A 23,119-nucleotide genomic window follows, 5' to 3' on the forward strand; every position below is an offset into this window, starting at 1 on the left:
ATTACTTAAAAATACCTATTTAAAATATTATTATAATGGTTCAAAAAACGTCAACCGACCAAAATTGTTGTAGATAAATCAAAAACTGCTTAAAAGATGCTTAGATGTAGAGTTCCTCAAGCCATTTGCAAGTTTAGCTTTTGTAGGAACCATCAATCAGATCTCCTTCTTTCTTTCTTTTTTCCCCTCCATTGATGTCAACTTCCCTTATGCCATTTACTAGAGAAATTTATTTGCCCATCATTTTATTTGCATTGCCGGCTTTATGGCCTGTTGCTGACTTGGCCCAAACAATCAATCAAATTGTCTTCCTCAGAAGAGGATGATCAGTCGGACTTATTGGCCCTGCCCTTTAAAACTCTGTGTCCCCTGCAACATTAAATCAGTCTCTATCATTTCCGGCTTTTGTCCGTTGGCTTGTGTGTTTGTCAACTCCATTCCGGGCATTTTGTGCAGTTTTAATTTTACTTCAATGGCGTTTTATTCTTGCTATCCCTCCATCGCTCGCCATCGCCTTTGTTGGAAGGCATTAAGAGGAAGTGGCGCTTAGTTGTGTGGCGTGTAGGAAACAGGAAATGCCCAGCCATTGAGCAGCTAGCTTTCCCTCCATTTTCCTCTCTCCATCGAAGTACATTGAATGGGATGGAAATTGTAGAAGTTGAGAGAGGAAACAACTCCTCGGTTTGCTTAATTGAGTTGCCATTATGTTGCTACAGGGAGCAGGTGCCAACGAAGTTGAGGGAATGCCTTTCTGTTCCTGGCTGGGATCTCCTCCCCTGCCACTGCAAACTTTCGTTTTAAATGCCATTTTAGCTTCTTTTCAACCAATTTTCTTTCCAGTTGCAATGCTTCAATTATTCTCCCTATTCACTTGAAGCATTGGCTTACTTAACTGCAATTGGATTCTGTTGGGGCTTTTCTGGGGTTGTTAAGCAAAGCTATTTGCTTTTTGTGGAGATTTAAAGCATTGATGCCCGGCTTCGATTTTAAGATAAACTTGTATTTAATTTAAGTACTTAAGAGTTAAAGATATTCACTACCTACATAATTCTAAAAATTATTTTACATGTTCACAACAATTGGCTTGGTGAAAAGAAAGTTTAGGTTGGCCATAGCTTATAAGATAAACTTCTCGACTTATCCTACAACAAATGTGTATATAAATTCGCTATCAACTTACCAACTTCAAAGTAGCTTAAGTTGCCTTTGGGTGGAGCTCCTTCTTAACCCACCGAAAACCAAAGGAAACTTTACATTTATGGCATCTGCACCTGCTGTTGGCCCCGGCTTTTCTTCGCTTTTCCTCGCTTTTCTTTCCCCCGAACGCTTTCCCTCGGCATATGCATGCTAACCTTCAATCTTTTGACATGCGAAGAGGCAGAAGAGAGGCAAAGCAAAGCTCAAAGTAAAATAATACCTACAAGGAAGCGCATTGCTCATACGCCACGAGGATCCGGGCAGGATCCTTCTCCATCCGCCAGATGGTTATCCCCCCTCTCCTCCACGCTTCTCTCCACCGAGAACGACCGCATTATGAAGCAGTAATATAAATGTTTATATTCTTGTATTGCGGTTATTATTAAAAACTTTTACTACACCCAGCGCGCGAGGAAACTGAAACTGAAAACGAAAACCCCCGGCCAACTTTTACAGCAATATCTTTCATTTCTTCGGCGATTGAGGGAGGTGTGTGTATAAGTTTGTTTGCCCTGCACTTAAGTGGCTCAGGGAAGATGTTTCTGGCTCACAGCAAACTTTTGTGTGGTGGCCAAGCAAAGCCAAAGTGTTTCACTGTGTGTTCCACTATTAAAAACTTTTCTTCTTATTCTTAAAAAAAAGGGAAAAATAATAAACAACCAGAGGAAAAGATACAGAGTAGCTGCTTCATTCGATTGCTAAATTGGATTTGTCGACGTTGAGGAACTTTAATAAGCCCTCCTCGTCTCAGGTGAACTTTGTGCCGTCTAAATGCATTTAAACAAGAATAAACTTAATTCGCAGACAAACAAATCTAAACAATTCGTTGTCTGCCACAATTATGAGTCAAGTTTTAGCCCTCGTCAAACATCCGAGAACCTTTGACATTTGTCTTGACAGAGAAAACCAAAGATGATGTGAAAATGAGTGAAGTTATAGGGCAAGGGCCTCTAGTTTTTGGCTGTGATCCCTTTTTTGGCTTTCCGGTGATTGCACATACAAAAGCTGGTCTGAAACCATTTAAGTGTTTTTGTGTTGCGGTTTCCTCCACTTAACGTTGAATTTTCGTCAAGAATTTCTGGCCCATTTTCCCCAATTCATGTGTGTCTGTGGGATTTCTTGTTTAATGAAGTTGTTTGGCCAAAGTTTATGCTCTGCCCTTCACCTTACCACATCAGCCCTTTCAAAACCTTTGCCTATACATCCGTTTTGTGTCGACGCAGAGGATTTAACCCATTGATGAAATAGATTTTACTTGCTTGATTAGGCTGGAGTGGGTATTAATGCCTTGCACTTATGGTGAAAGTCTTGCTGAAAGTAAGCAGTATTTGTTTATGTAACTCTATATTGTTTAGATCGTAATTGTATTAAGTAGCTATATGGATAAATTGTCTTAATATCTAATTAAATTCAATATACCGATTATTTAAATATCTATATGTTTGCAATTCTCCTTACTGCCTGTTTAATCTCCGATTGGAAGATGGCAGAACTTTGTGAAAACAATTTCATCGCCCAAATGAAAGTAATCCCACAGCAGCGTTTCCTCTTCTCGACTCGCTTGCCCGATAATATCTTAATCCCATTGTTGGGGAGAACTTGTTCACCATCCATTGGGCATCCTTTGGGTAATGAATGCGGCATACATCAATGAATGAATGAATGACGGAATGACTGACTGACTGACTGAGTGAGCGAAAAGATACGTGGAGCTATTGTTGTTAATCCTTTGTGTGAACTTGAGCTTACAACTCATTATTGCAACGCCTGTCTGTTGGGTTGTATATGTCCCCCCACAAAAGTTTTAGTTCTCCGCACAAGATTTCCATGGCTAAAAGATTTTTCGGCAGGGGAAAAACTTTGGATCGGGTTGCTTTTGTTTTCCATTTAACGCTTTAATTACCTCGATGAATACTGTGCGAAGCTCGCGTTGAAATTCATTGACAGGCAATTTGCAGAAAACAGAGGCTTTCCCTCGACGATGATGTGAAGGCTGTTTGTTTAATAAACTGCAGCCGGTTTATTAAAAAATTTTAATATATTTATTAATTTATGGATGTTCGCAGGGCGATTGAAACCACCAGTGTGTGTGTGTGTGTGTATGGGAATTAATGTGGCTCATTTGGGTATTCGATTTAATTAACATTGAAATATTTTTATGATAAATTGCAATGGAAAAAATTGCTACAAATTGTATGGAAAATAAGAGCATTTTATACATTGGTTATTAAATGAGTTATTCGTGTGAAAAACGGATTGGTTAATTACATTTTAAGCTTTCGGCAAAATTCTATAAAAAGGGCAAATAAAAAAGTCAAAACGAGTGCAATTGATAAAAAAATCTCTTGAACTTAAGTTTACTGGGTTTTCAAATAATACAATTTTTTATCCTTCAAAGGATCTTTGGCTTCATTTTTAATGTAATGTATTAAAATGGACGATACACAGCTTTCTGTTTGCAATTAAATCCCCGCATATATTTAATTTTTCGCACAAAACCGAAAATATTAAATATCATTCAAACAAAGGTGTTGTCAGGAGGTCTCCGATACTTGGAATCCTTTGCCACCGATTTAATTAAATTTCGATTGTTCTTTATTTTGCACTTGACTGCATTTTTTGGTTGAAGTATTTTCCAATTGCACACCGATTGATTTACCATTCAACTGAATTATTTGTGTGCCTCATTGATACATTTAATATTCATCGATGCCAGCGCAATAATTATTGCGTTTTACGATTATTTGTGCAGATTTTGCAAACGATTTTGGCAAAATTGTATAAAAATAATTCTTATTTCGTTATAACACTTCAAACAAAAGTCTTTAATAACAATTTAAAGCGATCTCCCCTCAAGGGAGAAATTACAGTCTGCCGAAGCTTTTGTCACAAGAATTTCAAATAAATTCCAACTTATATGATTAGGCATTCAAAATGTCCTTTGTCTTGTCTATTTACGAGACACATTCTCCGCCCTTCGCCATTCTACCCTCTTCTTTTGGGGGCGGACTTTTGGGGAGGAGGACATTTTATGATTGATTGATTTCTGTTTGCCATTAATTATGCATAACATTTTGCACGCTTCGGCAGCTTTTGCTGCTGAGTAGCAGGGACAGTCCGACTGGACGCCTGGTTTCGTCGTCATTATTTTGTTAAAATAATTTTAATGAAATTTCAATGATAATATAATTTTGCGGGCTTCTGTTCTGTGTACATATATTAAATATATATTTATAAATTGTGAGTTTGTCAGGCGTGTCTGCCACTGAATTTGATACGGTAAATTATTCATAGAATATACAATTGATTTCATTTTTAATTGGCCAAGAAACTGTGGCGTGTGACAAATGATATTTCAAGTAATTATGGTTAATGCTCATTAAAATAATATCCTTAGGTTAATTAAAACATAAGTATCTAGCTTTAACGATTGTGGGAATGAAAATTATTGTAGAATAAACTTCTAAACGAACAATAGAAGGAGAGTTTAAACTAAGCTGTGAATTTGTCTTTGTGTTTTCTTTATCTGACCTACAAAAAATATTAGATAATTATATATAATAATTTCTTCACCTATTTCTTATTCCATCAATACGCACCTGTTTGTCACTCATTTATTCTTCTTTTAAGCCAGACGACCTTCAAGTGACAACATTGATTAACACGTTGTCAAAAGCCAAAATATTTTCATTTTTAATTTATAAGAAGAATTTTTGTGCGATGAGAGACAACTTTTTTTGATGATTTTTTTTTGTAGATGCATGTCCAATATATGGTTGATTCAGCTAATTAGATAACCTAATATATGGAAAAAATAAAAATAAAATTTGTAGAAAATTAAAACTAGTTTTAATTGGATTTTGTTTTTATGAAAAGAATCAAGAACAGGCGCATTGACAGACAGAAAGGTTAAATAAAGTAATACAAATGTGAAAGCAAAGCTAAAAAATTATGACTCAATAATATCTGACTTTAAATAATAAATACATAATAATAATTTTTATTTATGATAGAAATCACAAAGTAGATTATTTATTGGCAATTTTCCAAGCTAAAGATATGTGTTTTTAACAAACAAACATTTTATATTAGGTTCACCGAATGTAAATAAACGTAAACGTCAAGAAAATATTTGTTCTTCTTGTTTGGATAAGTAAAAGATAAACAGAAAATATTTTTTTAAAATTTGTTAATTTTGATAAAGATACTCCAAAGATCGCTTTGCTATGAACCAAATTTGTAGCTCCGCGATGACGCAGTTGTCGAAACTGCAAGACCGCAGAAACCTTCAAAACAACATTTGATTGACCACTCAAAAGAGGCCTCTTGACAGTTTTAGGCATTTTGGCATTTTGCTTATGGCGCAAAAGCTCTTCCTGCTAACCCACACACACGCATCATGATTGCATAACACCCACACACACATACGCACATACACTCACCCGCAAAATAATTGATCCCATTGTGCTCGAATTGTAGTGCGTTTGTGAGTGTGTGTGTGTGTTGACAGAAGCAGGCGGCCAGGACATGTGACATCCTGCCGCTGAAGCCCCACAAATTCTCTGCCGTTGACAGTCGCCCCTTCACCGAAACCCCCCCGCATTGTCATAGGCGTCGACTTGCTGAAATTGGCTTTTGTACAGCGGTCGAGGAAAGGGGGAGTACAAAAAAAAACAACGATGGTATGCCGACCAACAATAGCTAAATGCAAAAATATTTCTCGCACAAATCGTTGCTCGTCGCCTTTTCGTATTCAGTTTTATGGATGTGGAGGGCGGCAGCACACAAAAACTAATGACGAAATGTTTGATTTTGACGGTTTTATTGATTTGTGAAGTGCTCTCTGCATACATGTTCCATATGCACAAAATAGAATTTGAAATATGGAATGCAACTGACTGCGGAATGCCTCTAATGAGGGCAAAGTGACCGATAAATTGCTCAAAAAATAAATTTACCCCAATTTGTGAACCTAAAATTATAACCTTTGTAGTTTATCCCTATTATTTTTCAAGGGCTAACATTTGTGAATTTTTATGTTTTATTTTTAGTCATATCTGTCGGGGTTGATTGCAATCTCTTATTTGTTATCTTCCTTTTTGGCTGTCTGAAAATCTGTTAGACACATCTGTGCCACCTTTTAGAAATGTTTCAGACAAATCTGAGTTATGGTACATTTTTTGGGAAGGGATAATGTCCATAAAAAAATCTTACGAAGGGAAAATAGAAAAAAATAGAAAAAAGTTTAAACAAAAAGAATGTGTTGAGGTGGTAAAAAAGAAAAGTTAATATAGGAATAAATAAAATAAGTACTTTCATTAAAAAAACACAATAGTTAAATTTGGAAAATGTTGCTTATATGATTAACACTCATTTATATATTCCAAAAATTAAATGTAGTATTTCCGACCACAACAAAGCTTTCAATTGGGAGATTTAAATACTATAAATATATTTCCTTTTTCTTGCGTTCGAACCATCAGAAATGCATAAATGTCAACGTTCCATTAACAATAGAAGAACGAAGCTCATGAAAAAATGTCTAAAATATATCGCAATGTTGCCCAACAAACATAGACGATACAACAAAAACAGGAGTAACAGCATCAATGGCCACAACAACAAGGACTACATCGAAAAATCTTTCAATAAAACAATTTACTCAATTGGCTCAATGACTCGACGCGACTTTGGAGTTCTTTTTTCCCATTTTGTTTGCAGTTTTTATGAGGCAGCGTCGGCGGTGGCAGACAAAGGCCAAAGTAGCGGTTGGGGAAAAATAAATGGGGAGAGAGGTAGAGGTAGCTTCTATTTAGTTATGTGGCTTGTTTCATAGAACACCAGAAGCGATAAAAGTGGGAAAAGCAGAGTGGCAAAAATGTAATAAAAGCAGGAAAGCATCGAAAGCGTGTTGATTTTTTCGACTATAATGTGCATTATACTTAAATTCTAACATTTTAAATGTTTTGAAAGATAAATAGATCCCATTTTAACTTATAAATATATTTTTAAGAAAATCAAATATATTTATAAAATTTGTTATTTAAAATTTGTCGTTAAACCCTAAACTTTCCTAATTCGCTTGAATTTTCCAGCTATTGGATAATGTAATTGGATTCTTTGTAATCTTTGTTATATTTTGGTTTGTACCAACATACCTGATGGAATCACTGAATACAGGGTATAGAATCCCATGGGGCAGCAGTTTTTATTTGTCCGCTGGCGGCGTCGCCGTCGCCGCCTACTACACATTTCCATTTTCCCTTACTCCACAGCTTTTTTTTAACTTCTTTCAATTTTGCCAATATTTCTACAGTTTTTATTTACCTACCTGGGGTGCTCCTCTTCTGCTGGCGTCGCATTGCATGTGTGTCGTTGTCGTTTGGCGCCATTGTGTCCTTGTGCCATCATTCTCCACACCCCCGCCACCCCCTCGCACTGGCTGTTCGACCCCCAATTCACCCCCTCTGTGTACTGTTTCAATTTAGCGCATGTCGTCATAGCAGCCATTGATGCATAAATAATGGAGATGTGTGGGTGGCATCGCAGGGAGTGTAGCGTTTTGTTGGACTAGCTTTAACTGTCAGTCAGTCTGCCAGGCACTAGCCATTATTTTCTTTTTCTCTGTGCCTCCATGTTGGTTCCCAAAAACTCTCTGGATCAGTTTCCCTTTAACTGCATTTTTAGGTGGATATTCCAGTTTCTTTATGCCCCAGCGCTGCTTTTTCTGCTCTTGTTTGCCCTTGTCTGTTGAGCCATTCCGAATTGTCCCTTTATTTGCCATTCAAAACAATTTTTATCGATTGTCCTGCGTTGTGTGAACGGTTCAACAGGATTCGATGAAGTTTAGGCAGATCAAACTGAAATATCTGACAGATGAAGTACTTGATATGAGTCAGAGATGCAATTTTCTAATTGTGAAAATAATAAAATAATAAAGACAAAATCACAAAATGTTTGGATTTCATCAATATAGGCTTATATTTTACTTAACTAAAAGCTTAATTAATCGAAATTTATGCTTGGACTGAAACTCGACACCTTCAGTTCGAATTCCCATTGAATTTAGGCAATTTCGCCACCTGCCCAGTCATCTATCGAGCCCACACTGCGTATGCGTGATATGCCTGTGCTAACAATCAACGTTGTGAACTTATGCCAAGAATTGAGCCACTCATCCAGACTTTCGTTTGGCCTTCTGCACCGGCCAGTCGGATAAAGGTAAAAACCATGGAAAGAGGAGTAAAACCGAGGAAATCAGAAGCTGCTGCAGCTCAAAAACTCAATTAAAACGCCAACATATCGTATGTGTGCGTTCATGTCTATTAGCCCGGCCCGAGAACCAAACCAACCAATTAAATTTTGCAGCAAAATTTACGCATGAGTCTGTACACAAAAATATGTACAAGAACCTACCTATTAGTAAAATTTAATTATGGATTGACACAGAGTTTGAGGTGGTTATAACCATTCGGTTTGTTTGCTCAGCTGCACTAAAGAATCGCTTTTAAAATACTCTCAAATATGTTCAAGTTCGAAGGAATTTGGGAAGACACTCAACCAAAAACCTCACAAAATCGGTAAAGGCAGTGAAGGGTTAAAAGACGACAATGTGATTGCGGCCAAAATTACAATCTTAACATAAGGCTGCAATTGAGATTCTCCTTCTGCTAAAACTGTTACAATTTCCTTGTGGGTAATGTGTTAGACCACATTTATTATAACAGTAATTTCCGATTAAATACGATATAGTTATAGTCCTGTGGGAGTTATTTGATATCGTAAGAGGTATGCCACTTTGAGATTGACTGTAGAAGTCCAATTGAGGGTCACATTTTTACCAGACATCGTAGACTTAGAACTAAATAACATGAAAGTGGGTTAAAAATTTGATCAATGCTGAATTGCAAATGTTGAACGCAGATTTTTAGAGAATCAACCCAGAAGTCTTTAGAGGTATGCCAATTTAAAATCGGATTAAATTTGGTAAAGTTATGCACTATAGAAGTCCAATTGAGGGTCACCTTTCTACAAGGCATCGGAAACTTAGAAATAACTAATGGACTGTGGAAGTCCAATTGAAGTCCTTTGTACAAGAATTCGGAAACATAGAAATAACTAACATGAAAATGGGTCAAAAATCTGACTAACGCTAAAATGAAAATTTTGAATGCAGATTTTTAGAGAATCAACCCAGAAGTCGTTAGAGGTATGCCACTTTAAGATCGGATTAAATTTGGTGAAGTTATGGACTGGGGAAGTCCAATTGAAGTCCTTTGTACAAGAATTCGGAAACATAGAAATAACTAACATGAAAATGGGTCAAAAATTTGACTAACGCTAAAATGAAAATTTTGAATGCAGATTTTTAGAGAATCAACCCAGAAGTCTTTAGAGGTATGCCACTTTAAGATCGGATTAAATTTGGTAAAGTTATGGACTGTGGAAGTCCAATTGAGGGTTACCTTTGTACAAGACATCGGAAACATAGAAATAACTAACATGAAAATGGGTCAAAAATTTGACTAACGCTAAAATGAAAATTTTGAATGCAGATTTTTAGAGAATCAACCCAGAAGTCTTTAGAGGTATGTCACCTAGAGATTCGGATTAAATTTGGTAAAGTTATGGACTGTGGAAGTCCAATTGAGGGTTACCTTTGTACAAGACATCGGAAACTATCAACAAGCCGAAGTTTATATACCCTTGCAGCTCTCATAAAATTATTTTCTTTTTCACTGTGTTGCAAACATTTCCCTGAAATTGTAATAGCCTCTGCAAGGGTATAAACGGTATTCATTTATATAATGAACTTCTGGAATTGACCACATTTACAATATATATTATAATAAATAATAATACGATAACATTTAATATTATTTGATAATTATTTCAAACTGCCTCTCTTAAATTCCAAAATGAATTTATGTGTCTGATTATTTCCCACACTTTCCCAACTTGCAGCCAATAATACCTGCAGCTGATTTATCGAAATCATAAAGTGTCTGGCTTTATCCTGCTGCTCTACGTGCCTCTCATTTAATCCAGTCCAGCATGCGGGATTTACCCTCAATCATAAACAGTCAACCGGTAGAGAAAGTTTTTGCAAAATATCTTTTGAAAATACAGTCGACCCTCTTGGTTTTTATCTACAGTTTCCATTGGATTTGTCCTTAGCAAGTCTGTGCACTGCACTGCATCCTTAATTCGAAAGGGATTCTATAAACTCTTGCAATTTTGCCATTGGCACTTAATAAACGTAAACAAGTAAAATTCTTAAATGGCAATAAATGTTGAAGGGAATGGAGCGGAGTGCGGAATATTGTATTACAGATGTGCAAATATAGAGCCAATTAATTATTATGAAATCCGGTTTTGCTGCAGCCCGAGTCAGACAATTTCAAGTGGCATTTGAAAATCATTTAAGCAACAAGAATAGTACGGATATTCTCTGGTGAATATTTTGCATGCATGCGTGTGTTTGTGTTTGAGTTTGAGTTAAATCCCTGAATGCAAGTTTGCATCTCCCGAGTGGCAAGTGTTATGTTTGCTCTGCTGCTTAAGCAGCACTTGGGCACGTCCTCCCTTTCGGTCCCAGATGTGCTTTACTTTTAATAAACAATACACATTTTACAGTAAATAATTGCCCGGGATCTGTTGTTGCCAGCTGAATTTATTTCCGCCTGCGTCTTCTGCACCGACATTTATTTACATTTCGTGTGGATGCGAATGCGATTGCGAATGGCTGCTTTGAATTCAATAAATTGCTTTCAATTTTCTTTCTTTGGATTAGCATTTGGCCGGTCTTGCGGCTTTGCATTGCTGATTGCCATGAATTAGACGATGTCAAAGGGCAAAATGTAAACGTAAAACGCAAAACTAAACCAAGAATCAGCAAAAATGTCACATTAATTTTAAAGTTGCTGCAAACGCCGGATGCTCGAGTCACATATTCAAAAACAGCAAAGCTCGCTATAGTAACCAGACAACAATGTGCTCAATTAAGTACACAAAACCGAATCGAAAAAAGATTTCAGCCATTTCAGACTTGGCAAACAAACTTTTTTGGCTGTGATGGATGCAACAAGAGCGAGAGCCCAATGACAATTTTCTTCCTTTCCTTATGGACGCCACCCGAAAAATCTGTCTACTCCAGTCCCTGAGTCTCAGTTTCAGACTTTCGGGGTTATGGCCAAAACGGGGGCACAACTCTTAATTAAATTGAATTGTTTGCCATGTGTTTTTGCCAGTCCAGACGCTCAGACAATAGCCAACAGTAAGGATAACCAAACTTGGGAGCAACAGGAGGATTGGATTTTGTGAAAAAAAATTCTGCAGCCACAGCAACAATTTTCCTGGCTTGCCACCGTAAATTATGAAGGCATTTTCACTTTCGGTCTACTCAAGTGTGTAGCGAATTTAGTTTACGAGATTTTATAATGATTGGAATTTTAGCTGACTGGCAGAAACTTGTGTCCATAATTCTTATGAATTTCTTGGCACTAAACACAAATTCAGGATGATACATTCTTTTAGTGTAAGTGTAAGTCTTGATTCTTATCTCTGAATATCTTTAATATTGATGTTTGGTAAGCTTTGATTGATTTCAACCTTTACGTTCCCAACTTTAGAAAAATTGCATTTCCATAGTTAATGGTCTCGAAAACCTCTGCCAAAAAATGGTAAGTTTACAAAAGGTTTATGGCCTTTGTTCCACAAGATTTTCTAAAGTAACTCCAATAACACTGAACACAAAGCTCTTGTTCTCAAACGTGTTTATTAACACGATGTTGTGGGAATCCTTTGTTTGATTTGTGGGTATTACGAGTGTATACCTATGGGTATTTGCATGCGACACGTTTCGATCAAATGTTTATTTGGTTTAAGATTAGCGTGGTGCCTATTTGATTTCTGGTTTGAGCTAGAAATCGGGGTCATTTCCACGGATTTGAAGGGCTGGGTGCTTAAATTAAACATTGTTTCGGCAATGCTGCTTTTCTTTAAAAATATTTGTTTGTTTAAACCGTGAAATTCTTAAAGGAAACCTAGGAAACCGCAAAACAAATTGGCAGAAACTACGACTTCAACAATGATGTAGAGAAGGCAAGAGTGAAACAGAATGGGAGGAACTCTAGAAAACTTTATTGCTGCCATGCAATTACAGCTTAGAGCAAGGCAGTCAACTCGGAGGAATTTCCATTTTTGATGCTACTGATGTCAGGCCTTATCCACCTCTGCATCCTCGAACCGCCTGAACCTCCCTCCATTCCCAGCTTTATATCCTGTTCTGTTGCCTGTGAGAATTTCGCTTTGTTTTGTCGCCGTGCGGTCGCATAAATTAGCGCAACTTTAATCTGATTTTAATTGGGGGTGGCGGTGCCTGCAAAAAAAGGGGACGGAAGACCAAAGAGGTTTAGCTGCTAAATCCTTGTTCTTTCTATGGGCTTAGAATTCTTCGCATTGCTGTTTTCGCTGTGAAATATTAATGAAACGAGAGCCGAATGAGAGCTTCAAGTGGGAGAAGTACTAGGACAGCTTAGAAGACCACCTCCTCCACTTGCAGCTTATCTTTTCCCCCTCTCCCCAGCGGAAGTTGTAGATTTTTCACCCCACTCTAGTCCCCCTTTGATATTTATATTTATTTGTACAAGTTTTGAAAAGCGTAATTTGCTCTTTTAATTTCATTTCACGTTCTATTTGCCAGGCTGCTGATTCATGGGTGGGGTCAAAGGGTTATGAAAGCGGCCTTTATTCGTACCATGGTTGCTTTATGCTGGTCCTTATTTAAATGGGGTTTACGAGGTGTCAGAAATGAGATATGAATTGGTATGTTTTTAGAAATGTACGAGCACGGGTTTTATGGCGCTTATAGATGTTCTTAGTTCTGCTGGACCTGGAATTAGTATTATTTCTTAAGTCAAGAACATTGAAACTTATCTTCTTAAAATTTTTTGCAAATTAGGATTCTGCTTAGTTTGTCGTAGTTTTTGCTCTATTTAATTTTAATTTTGAGAGAATTTGTGCAAATATTTCACTAAATTCTGCAAACAGACCTTAAAAAGTCCAGTTGGCGAATGTATGCGTAATGAAAAGGACATGACAATGAATTAACACCCAACAGATGGCCAAGGCAAATGGCAAACGGATCGAAACGGAATGGAATGGGGGACGGAATGAAATGGCAGGGAACGGAAGTGTGGAGAACACAAGCAGGACGAAACGGAAGCTATCATCATCATGGCTCTACCATGACCAGTTGGTGGCTAAAACTCTGGACTATGTCGCCGGGTCTTATTTCCCGATTACACATAGAAAAAAGGATTCCTCCCAACAAGTAGTTAATAAAAAGAAAAATTAAAAAAAAATTGGTTTTGAATCATTAAAAAAATGAAATCCAAGATAAAGTGTTTGATTAGCAATAAGCATATGAGTAAAACACACATTAAAAAACAGAAAACTAAACCGATAAATAATACATTTTTTTTAAAGTGTATCAGCATTTGTGTCCTGGCATGCAAGGACTATTCCTGGCGCATTTAAGGGGCGAATTTTTGTCGAAATAAAACCATAAGATGCTTGAAATGCCAAGCGAAAAATAGTTTTGACTGCTGGCTGTTCCACATGGCGGAGAAGTGGGCGGGGGCTGGGAAGGGGGCGTGCCCAGTGGAATAGCTGTTGCTGTCTGCAACGTCAGCAAAGCCTGCTTTCTCTCTTCCTCCATCCGTGTCCCTTTCTAACTCCAACCGTCTCTTTCTAGTCAAACAGAAAACCATGGCATGTGCAATTTTCATAGTAGTAATGACAGCGAATTTGTATTGGTGTGCATGTGTGCGTTATCAAAGCGCAAACAATGTCCTGCAAAGTAGCAGGATATGCCTGCCTGCCTTTATGCACTTGTGTGTGTGCGTGTGTGAGAGTGTGTATCTATGTGTTTATGCCAGTTATTCAGCGTAAATTCTGCAGCTTTTGTATGCGCACCGTCGTGCGGAAGTGTTGATAAACCCACGTACCACCCGAGAACTCCCGCCATTCCTCACCAGCCGAAAAAAGTGAACTTCATTTGCCGTTGCATACTTTGAAGGGTATGCGAAACTTTTCCACCGCCTTTTCATGTCGGAATCCTTTAATAGGACATCACATTGATAATTGCCCATTTAACTGTATAGAAAAGATCTAAGGAAATGTCCTTAATAATGGCAGATATATTACATGTTTTGGAACATTTGAACTTCATTATTTTAGTGTTGAAAATAAAAATTAAAAAGAACTTGTATTTATTTTTAAACTTTGGCTTAGAAAAAGGTTAAATTTTGTAACACTATTCAAAGTTTTTTGATCATCAAGCTTAAATTTAAAGTTACATTTTATCGTACTTGTTAGAAACAAGTCCTTAAAATATTTAACTTTCAATTTGGACTGCACTTGACATAGTTTTACTCATAACTATTTTATGGGGCAGTGTTAGCTTAACCACCAACCGAATTCCACAATGCACATCGCCAGTGTGTTATGATGGAAAAGTTTTTCCTCCCGTGCATATTTTTCAATTTTCCGCTTTCGCCCGCGCCTCCTCCTGTATGACAAAAGTTTTCCTCTGCTTTTCACGCCGCTGTCCGAACGCTTCAAGGACAAGTTGTTGCCCAAGCCAGAGTTGAAATATATAAAATAAAAAATACATTTTTCCTTCGGCCGGATGATATATGGATGGGGCACTTGAACGCAGGCCTCTCCTGGTGACCTCAACCCATTCACCCCTTTGCTTTTGCCCACTTTTGCATTGTTTGGGGCGTTGGCAGCTTGTGTTTCATATACCTTTGCGGGAGCGAGAGGGCACGAGAAAGGCAATATATAAAATACAATTTATTCTCTGTTTTATTTTCCCAGCAGTTGTTTTCAGTTGATTTTTACACTATTTTTCTTGTACGAAAACTTTAACCCCAACGTGCCAGCTCTCCTCTCTTTTGGTTTTGCGTAAACAATACTTCAAGGTTCTTGGAAATGGGGCCTCAGTTGGTTCTGTGTGCTATTGGAAATGTCGGGGGTCAATAGTTGTCAACTTGTATGATATGTTGAGAATGCATTGACAATGCTGGCGAACAATGTATCGCCTGTTTTCTGATAAAGGAAAAAGAGATATATTTATAAGATTAAAGAGTGACAGGTCTGACATTGGTTTTCGTTTTGGCTTATTGAAATTTGGTAAGCTACAGCGAAGGTAATGTCAAAGAGATTCATATATATTGAATTTGTAGTTTTATTTTAAATATTTTTCATTTAAGTTGTAAAATATTCTCAGTTTTTGCCGAACATTTGGCTACTTTACAGACTTTAATATCATTTCACATTCTTTTGTGTTTGTCGGTTTCGCCTGAGTGCATTTCAATTTTAGAGATTGCAACTGTTTTTGTGTGTGTCACATTTAAAGTGCCTTGCCCTCTGGCCGCACAAGCAATCCTCCATCATAACTGTCAAAAACCGACAGAAACTCATTCTACATACGAATGTGGAGCGACACAATTGCAAAACATAAACAGTAAAGTTGTAATCACAACTGTCCGGACCGAGTGAAAACCATGCCCAGATATGATGGACCATAAGGGATCTTTGGCTTATAAGGGGGGATGGGGAGTACTTCATATGAGGGTTCTGTGAGCGATAATCATAATCAGCAAACTGTTGTTGCAACTGTCACTGCATCAAACACGCACACACATTTTATTTGTATTTTTCCGGACAAGCAGTCGTTGCCCCAGCATCCTCGTCATTATCATCATGTGGGTATGCCGCAGTTCTCCATCTGTTTTGAGGTTCCTGGTGATGAAACCACAGCGGCGACACTCATTTGTTTTAATTGTTATCATCAGAATGTCAACTTTATTGCTTCCTCCAAAGAATGCAGCTCTTTCGTTAGCTAAACAGATTTCATCCCGAAAAACAAATTAAAAAAATTACAATTATTAAAACTATGAACAAAACTTTAATCGAGGAATAAAAATGATTTAAATATGTTTTTATAAATGTATAAAAAACTTATTTAAATTAAAAATAAGTTTTCTTTATTAAATAAGCTAAAGTGTTTTTTGTTTGCTCAATAAACATTTCAATTGCTTTTTCAAACAGATCCCTTGTTGACTAATGTAGACTGACAGTGCGTGCAGTTGTGTTTTTGTGCTTATAAGTGTGACACAGAATGTGTAATTTGCACTTAATTGTCACAAATAAGCGAAAGGAATTTGTAATTTTTATTTTTACAATGCACAATCCCCAATGGAATCGACCCCACTCGCCACCGTTTTCCCCTTTGGGGTGTGATTAGCTTAGTTTCCATTACGAGGAGAGGCTTGGCCCAATTTTCTCTGCCATTTAATTAGCATTTTGTAATACATTTGTCGTAATGCCCTCGAGTATTTCATTTTCCCCACTCCCCATTTTCCCGTTGGGGAGAACTTTTCATTTTAATTAAATTGCATGATTGTCCAGCGGTTTGTCGGATGATTACATGGATTGCATCTGCTGGTGGAAAAGTCGGCAGCGAGGCGTTCGACTTTAATGCAAATTAAGTCAGTTTGAGTGATAGTTATATTTCCCAACACGCACAACCAGAAGAAAAGGTGATGTCATTTGAATGCACTTTAAAGGAATTGAACGAAAGCTTAAAAGTTTTGCAGTCACTGGAAAAGTTAACGATTATCCTTATTGACAATTTATTTGCATAGATAATAAGATAAATGTCTAAAACCTCTTAGCTGATTTAGAAAATTATGAAATTCCCTTAATAATTTTATTTTAAAGGAATAAGTTTAAAACTATATTTTGTTTTGAATTATACCCCACATTTATCTTGAGCATCCCCTTGACCTTCAAGAAAAAGAACTGGGTGTTGCATGACAATACATTTTTTTGTGCCATACGGTTCGCTTTAGTGGGTGTTGACTGCTCGCTTCCTTCCCTTTTTCGCATTGCACTGCGAGTGTGTTTATCGCCAGCACTTAACCCATTTTAGCCAGGTCCTGCGGGTTTCCCGGTCCCTAGGACACACCCAGCAAATGGGGAAAAGTGCTAAAACTCGCCCCATAGATTCTCCGGGGAATTGATGAACATGCGAGTGGAATATATATATATGGCGATATGCTTGGCTTTGCTTATATCTAACAATTAACTATCCCATTGAGTGGGTGATGACTGGGCAGAATTTCACCCTCCTGCTGTCGCTTGTGCAACCATATTTAATTGCCACAAATTAATTAAATTAATGAATTGTTTGGAGAGAAGATTTCTAGTCATTTGTCCCAAAATTACCCAAGCCAGAAGAGTTCTTTTTCACTGCGTGACATATGATTTTCTTTGGCGTTTTCTACTAATGATGTGGATGTGTGTTTACTTTTACCACTTCCCAAATTGTTTTCGCAGCTGAATGGAAAAATTAATTTTTCCTTGCAAGCGATTATTATATTACGAGGGAAATATTCAACTTTTATTAGACTTATAAAGTTAATGTTGATTTCAGTGTTAAATTGGGTTGACAAGGAGGAGGCCAGATGTAAACATTTTACTCCCACTTTTCGCTTTGGTGCCGTTTTTATGTCGCATTCAGTAAAACCAAAAAGGAAATGAAAAATTTTCTTTTATTCTGTGTATTTGTGGGCAGATAAAGTTGTCATTTCGGGCAGACGGGTCGGATATTGTAGAATATTGGTCATTCTGACGGCTCTGTTATCCATTATTTCGAGAAAATCAATTACGCCAATGGCAAATAAAAGTGTTTGCAAAAAATCATCGTAAAAGTGTGTTTTTTTAGGGGTGATCCAAGTGAAGGCAATTTGTAAGGAAAAATATTGGTTTCAAATTTTATTAAATCGACAGATTTAAGCCAAAAGGTTTTACTCCAAATATTATTATTAAATATAAGTAATTTAATTTTAAATAATATAGGAAAAAAATAAGTTTAAAACATATTGTCACTTTTTCTTTAAAATACATGTTTCATACAATTTTTGCCTTTAAAAATGCGGTTACGTTATTTTTCTGCCATGTTTTCCGCATGACCTTTGTCAACGATTTATTCTTGGTCATATAACAAAGCCTTGATCATTACGCAGGCTCAACGCGAATGACTTTAATCGCAAATACATTTATATATTATGACATCAGCCCATGACCCACGCCCCATAAATCTCTCGGAGAAGAGGAGGGAAAATGGGGAAAACGGGGGAAAACTGCCCCACTTGTTGCCACGCCCCTTCCCCTCTTTCAATGCCATCTGTTGGGGGTAATAAACATGGCGCTTCATCTTCACTCCCCATTCACTCACATTCTATCCACAAATTCCACAGACCCCAAAAAAGCACTGGAAGACATTCGCTGTCGTCTCGGCTAAACAATAAATGTCATATGGTTGGCACATCAACACTTTATGTGCTTCGCTGGCCCCCAAAAATGTCCTGCAGAAATCCTTGCCCTTATTCCCTTCATACCCTTCATCCCCCTCTATCTCAGTACTGGTATGGGGGAAGCAAATGAAAATCTTTACACGCTTTTAATTTCGTTACTCCCCAAAGTATGCAGAAAATGTTTTTACATCAAACTTTCACTCATTCTATCTGCATCTCGCCATTTTACAGCCCAAATGAAATAAAAATATGACCAGCAGAAAATTAAGAATGTGAAAGAGCTGGAAGGGCGGAGACAAATAAACAAAGACTTTGGCGTTCATCCTTCGTCACACCCACATATCATCCCTTCTCTAGACGCTTCTGTCACTCACTTGGATTTGTTCCATATAGAATGTATTATATAATAAAATATCAGGGTAATATTTTAATTAAAGTTTTGAAAGAAATAGTTATTGAATAAGGATTTTAGCGTAAATTTAATTTAAATGTTTAAAAAAAAAAATCGTAAAAATCTTTGTGTAATTGTTTTGTTTTCACTAATGAGTATAAAATATTCGCTTCAATCTTTGTTTAGATTTTATCTTATTCTCCGATGACTAAGAAGATAACCCCTGATTTTAGCTTACAATTTAATTTAAATGTTTAAAACAACTAATGATACAAATCTTTGCGTAATTGTATTGTTTTTAGTAATGAGTATAAAATATTCGCTTCAATCTTTGCTTAGATTTTATCTTATCCTCCGATGACTAAGAAGATAACCCCTGACTCTCCCCTTTTCTAGTTTATGACTTCAATTTGGCAAAATGAGTCGTTAATTTTGACTTTTCATGGCCTATACCCATTCCCCTTTGCCTTTTTCGACTATGTCCAGAGGCAGAGTTAGTTTCCTTTTTGGGGCCCACTTTTATTGTAATTTTGTGGCCTTTAATTGAATTTTATTAGCATTTGTACTTATTATTTGGTCAGCTCGAATCCCCTTATTCCCATTTAATTGTATACGTTATTTGCTTCGACTTCGGGTACGAAAATGGAGGCGGATGCTGAATCGGCTTCTGGTTTTTGTTTACGGGGTAGTTTCTCCACTTTCATTCATTATACCTTTGCCCCTTGGTCCGTTTCTGTTTCGACTTGTGTGCGCATCTAATGAGTTTGTTTTAGTCAGAAAACCCGCAGAACGTGAACCAAAGAAGCCTCTGAAAAGAGCCTACATACAAAAATATGTGCTAGATATATATATTAATTTTGTATTTTATTAAATGTCCTTTTATTCTCTTTCATTACAGGTAAGGGCTTACGAAGCACTACATGAAACTTAAGAATATTCAATTCAAATGGGTGAGACATAAATAGTTTTAAATTATTAAAGAGCAGGAAAGCATAGATTTTTTTTATTTCGTATATTTAAAAGACTGTACGCCGAATTTTCAGATTTCATTATAAATAATTAACATTTTAATTTACAAAAACTGCAAAAGAGTAACTAGAAAGTAACTAGAAACAGGTGAAAGTTTAGACTATGGTCGATATCTCTTGGTTCGAATGTGGTTTTTGCGTTTCTTTCGCGTGATCAACTTGACATATCGAATTTTAGTTCGACCTCTGGATCTAACAGGTCTCAATTTTGGTTTCTTTGAGGAATTATTATAGGAATTGGCGGTGGGTTTCGACCAACTGCTGCTTATTGAGGCGCTGTTTGAAGAGGGCTGCCAGGCTTGGGAAAACATGTCGTTCGAGTTGCTGTAAGGATCGTAGTTTCCTCCACCACCATACGCAGACACTGGGTTATTTGCCCCATCGAGAAAATCCTCCATTGTTGGTATGGATGATGAAATACTATTATCCTGGCCGCTGAAAGCCACAGCACTGTCATAGCCGTGGACATGATCCTGATCCATTTCCTCCGATCCTGAAGGATAATAGCCTCCATATTTGTTGGGCGAACTCATCACCATTACTTCCTCGTAATCCTCATTGTGAGGCTGTTCCTCCTGGTAGTCTTCAAAGTTCTCCGACAAGTCCTCATCTTGATAATAAACCGGGTTACTCTTAAAGTAAGTGGAATATTTCTTGTTTGAATTTTTAAATTTTGAACCAGATTTCTTGCGTTTACGACGTCCACCGAACTTGGAAAGATATTCTTTTTGCAGAGCCTCAAGGAAATTGTTGTTTAGTAAAGAGTTATTCTCCAATTGATTATCCTCTACAGAATTATCCTCATCTTCAGGTTTTTGAGGTGTGAAGATTTGTTGCAACAACTGTTGCTGCTTCGAGGTGTTTAAAATCTGAGGTCTCATTGTCGTTGTGGTAGTCGTTGCACTCAAAGCCGACTCCTGATTGTAGTTATCGAATAAGGCTGGTCCATAGTTGGGCGCCATGTTGGGGGCGGCTGGCATGAGAGTGGGCGTGGCTGCCGTCCCCATCAGCTGCATCAGATTGGAAGCCATTGGTCCGGAACTTCCCACTGCCGTTGTATAACCCAAAAGTTGAACATGAGGTTTTCCCGGGAATTTCGGATGCATCGTGGCGATCGTCGTGGGTGGCGGTATAGGAACTGGGTGGATTTTCCGGGGTAACTTGTACACGTTGTGGAAATGCGTGTGCTGACGCACCACATCCGGCATGTGAAGTCGTATATGGACGCTAAAAAATGACAATTTTGACGTATATGTTAAAATTTACTGATTGATTTATTCATTCCCTATATTCCTTAATTGGGTTTTGAATCCTACAACTCAGTTTGCATGTCAAAAATTCGGGAAAAATTAGGTATTCCAATAAATTCTTACCGCTCCCCGCTGCTTCCGCCCGGAACCGCCTGACAAGCCCCGAAGTTCGATGCCAGCAGGCTCCATGTGCCCCAGATGGCGATCCAGAGAAAGGTGGACGAGTGCTGATTCAGGATATCCAGATCCATGGCTCCATCACTTATGTGTGCGCTGGCTGTCGACCGACTTGTGACGCATCTCTCTGGTCAGTCGCCCACTTTTATTGCCTTGCAGCCGGAGCAGATTCAATTTCATCGGCTTCCTCGGGTGAGATGCTCACTGAACGGAAAAGATGCGTGGATGTGGATTTTGATGGGTGGGTGGGTCGGTGGTGAGGAGGGGCGAGTGATGGGGAGTGATGGAACTGCATCTCAACCTCACGTTTCCAATTGCGATTTTCATTTGCTGGCACTGGCGCAGCTTCCAATTCGTGGTGCTGACTCCCTCTGACTTCCTTCGATATCTTTCTTGCCTCTCTTTGATATTCGATAGGTTTGAAAGTCGAGCGACAGAAACAGCGCAGCAATACAACAACATAGCATATGCGGATTTCCATGGAAAGCCCCGGTCTAGTTTGGTTGGAAAAGCGGCGCATGCGTAACGTTTTCAATTTCAACTGTTTGCTTTTGCTCACACTTTGCATGCTGACTTTATGTCGAGCTCCCATCTTCCCGTCTCTTTTGGTCTGACTCATTCCGTCTCTTTTTGTCCGACTCATTCCGTCTCTTTCTTTGCAACTGGCTATTTGTGAAGCCGGAAAAGTGCAACCCAAAAGAAGAACTTGAAAAGCTAACAAGGGTCTAGGCAACTCATCAAGCTAAAGAGTGAACAGTATTCTTCATATAAAGTAACAGCTGCGTCCTAGTTTTCCCCATAGCATAAATAGTAATCCTCTAAAGTTTAAAGTACATCGCAACATTTTTTAAGGTTCACTTTTATAATCTCGCAAGATAGTTTTCCGCCACTTTAACGACTTTTGTCAGAAGTCCTTGAATTGAATCTTAAGCAACCCACGCGCTCCTCTTTTATGTCCTCTTTATCACTTCTTCTTGGCGGATTGAGTTTGAGTTTTGTTTTCTGTGACTTGGTGGGGGAAAGTCTTACTTAACCTTGGTTAAGTGCCAAAAATACTTGGTAAGCTAAACGCAGCTAAACAGAAAATGCAGCCAAGTAACTTCCAAGCCACTAACTGCAGATGAAAAGTGGTGGAAATGCGGGGAGTGGAAAATTATGTGTCCTTTTCTTCTGTTTGGCTGGTTTACCCACACCCACGACTGCATTTTGGCAGCCAAAACGAGGAGTCAATGAAAGTGTTTTCGTTCAAGGATAACCACAAACTTTTCGCAGCGAAATGGTCTTAAGCTGCTTAGCTGAATTTAACATTTAAGATCGAAAGCCAAGCCAAAGTGAAAGGTTCTCCAGGTTTTGTCTAGCCAGAGTCTGCTCAAAGTTTATTGCTCCGCATTTATTGGTTAAGTAAAGTTAGGAAAAAAAACTGGTTGAAAGGAGAGGTAAAAAAATAATAAGCGTTCAATGGCTTTTTGCACTTACATCATCCATAATAGTTGGCGGCGTTCGGGTAATCATTTCTCGCAATGATGATGATAATGACGATAATGCGTGAAAAAGGCAGCCACAGTAAAGGAAAAATAACTACAGCATCCGTCAGTAATAAGAACCTAACACCCAGCCACAAAAACAACAATCATTCACCGTTAAATCCAAGCAGCTTAGAACATGTACAAAATTATGATGTGAAAA

At 37.8% G+C, this 23,119-nt stretch overlaps 2 protein-coding genes across 2 annotated transcripts in view; one reads left to right on the forward strand and one right to left on the reverse strand.

The window, feature by feature from the left end:
* Window positions 1-23,119, forward strand: part of LOC108046550 (maternal protein pumilio) — a 176,198-nt gene that overhangs the window by 43,931 nt on the left and 109,148 nt on the right.
* Window positions 20,079-21,588, reverse strand: LOC108046552. The gene is made up of 2 exons (XM_017126278.2): window positions 21,380-21,588; window positions 20,079-21,233 (listed from the first exon to the last, which is right to left on the reverse strand). The coding sequence occupies exons 1-2, from the start codon at window positions 21,505-21,507 to the stop codon at window positions 20,108-20,110; spliced, it is 1,254 nt and encodes a 417-aa protein (XP_016981767.1). The 5' UTR covers window positions 21,508-21,588; the 3' UTR covers window positions 20,079-20,107.

This window comes from Drosophila rhopaloa, unplaced genomic scaffold (genome assembly GCF_018152115.1).
Source record: "Drosophila rhopaloa isolate 14029-0021.01 unplaced genomic scaffold, ASM1815211v1 contig_167, whole genome shotgun sequence".
In the NCBI taxonomy this organism is placed as follows: domain Eukaryota; kingdom Metazoa; phylum Arthropoda; class Insecta; order Diptera; family Drosophilidae; genus Drosophila; species Drosophila rhopaloa.

Coding starts and splice junctions, on each gene's coding strand:
- LOC108046552 (XM_017126278.2), bottom strand. CDS start 21,507: ATGGATCTGGATATCCTGAATCAGCACTCGTCCACCTTTCTCTGGATC. Junction 21,234..21,379: donor GGCGGAAGCAGCGGGGAGCG/GTAAGAATTTAT, acceptor GTCATTTTTTAG/CGTCCATATACGACTTCACA.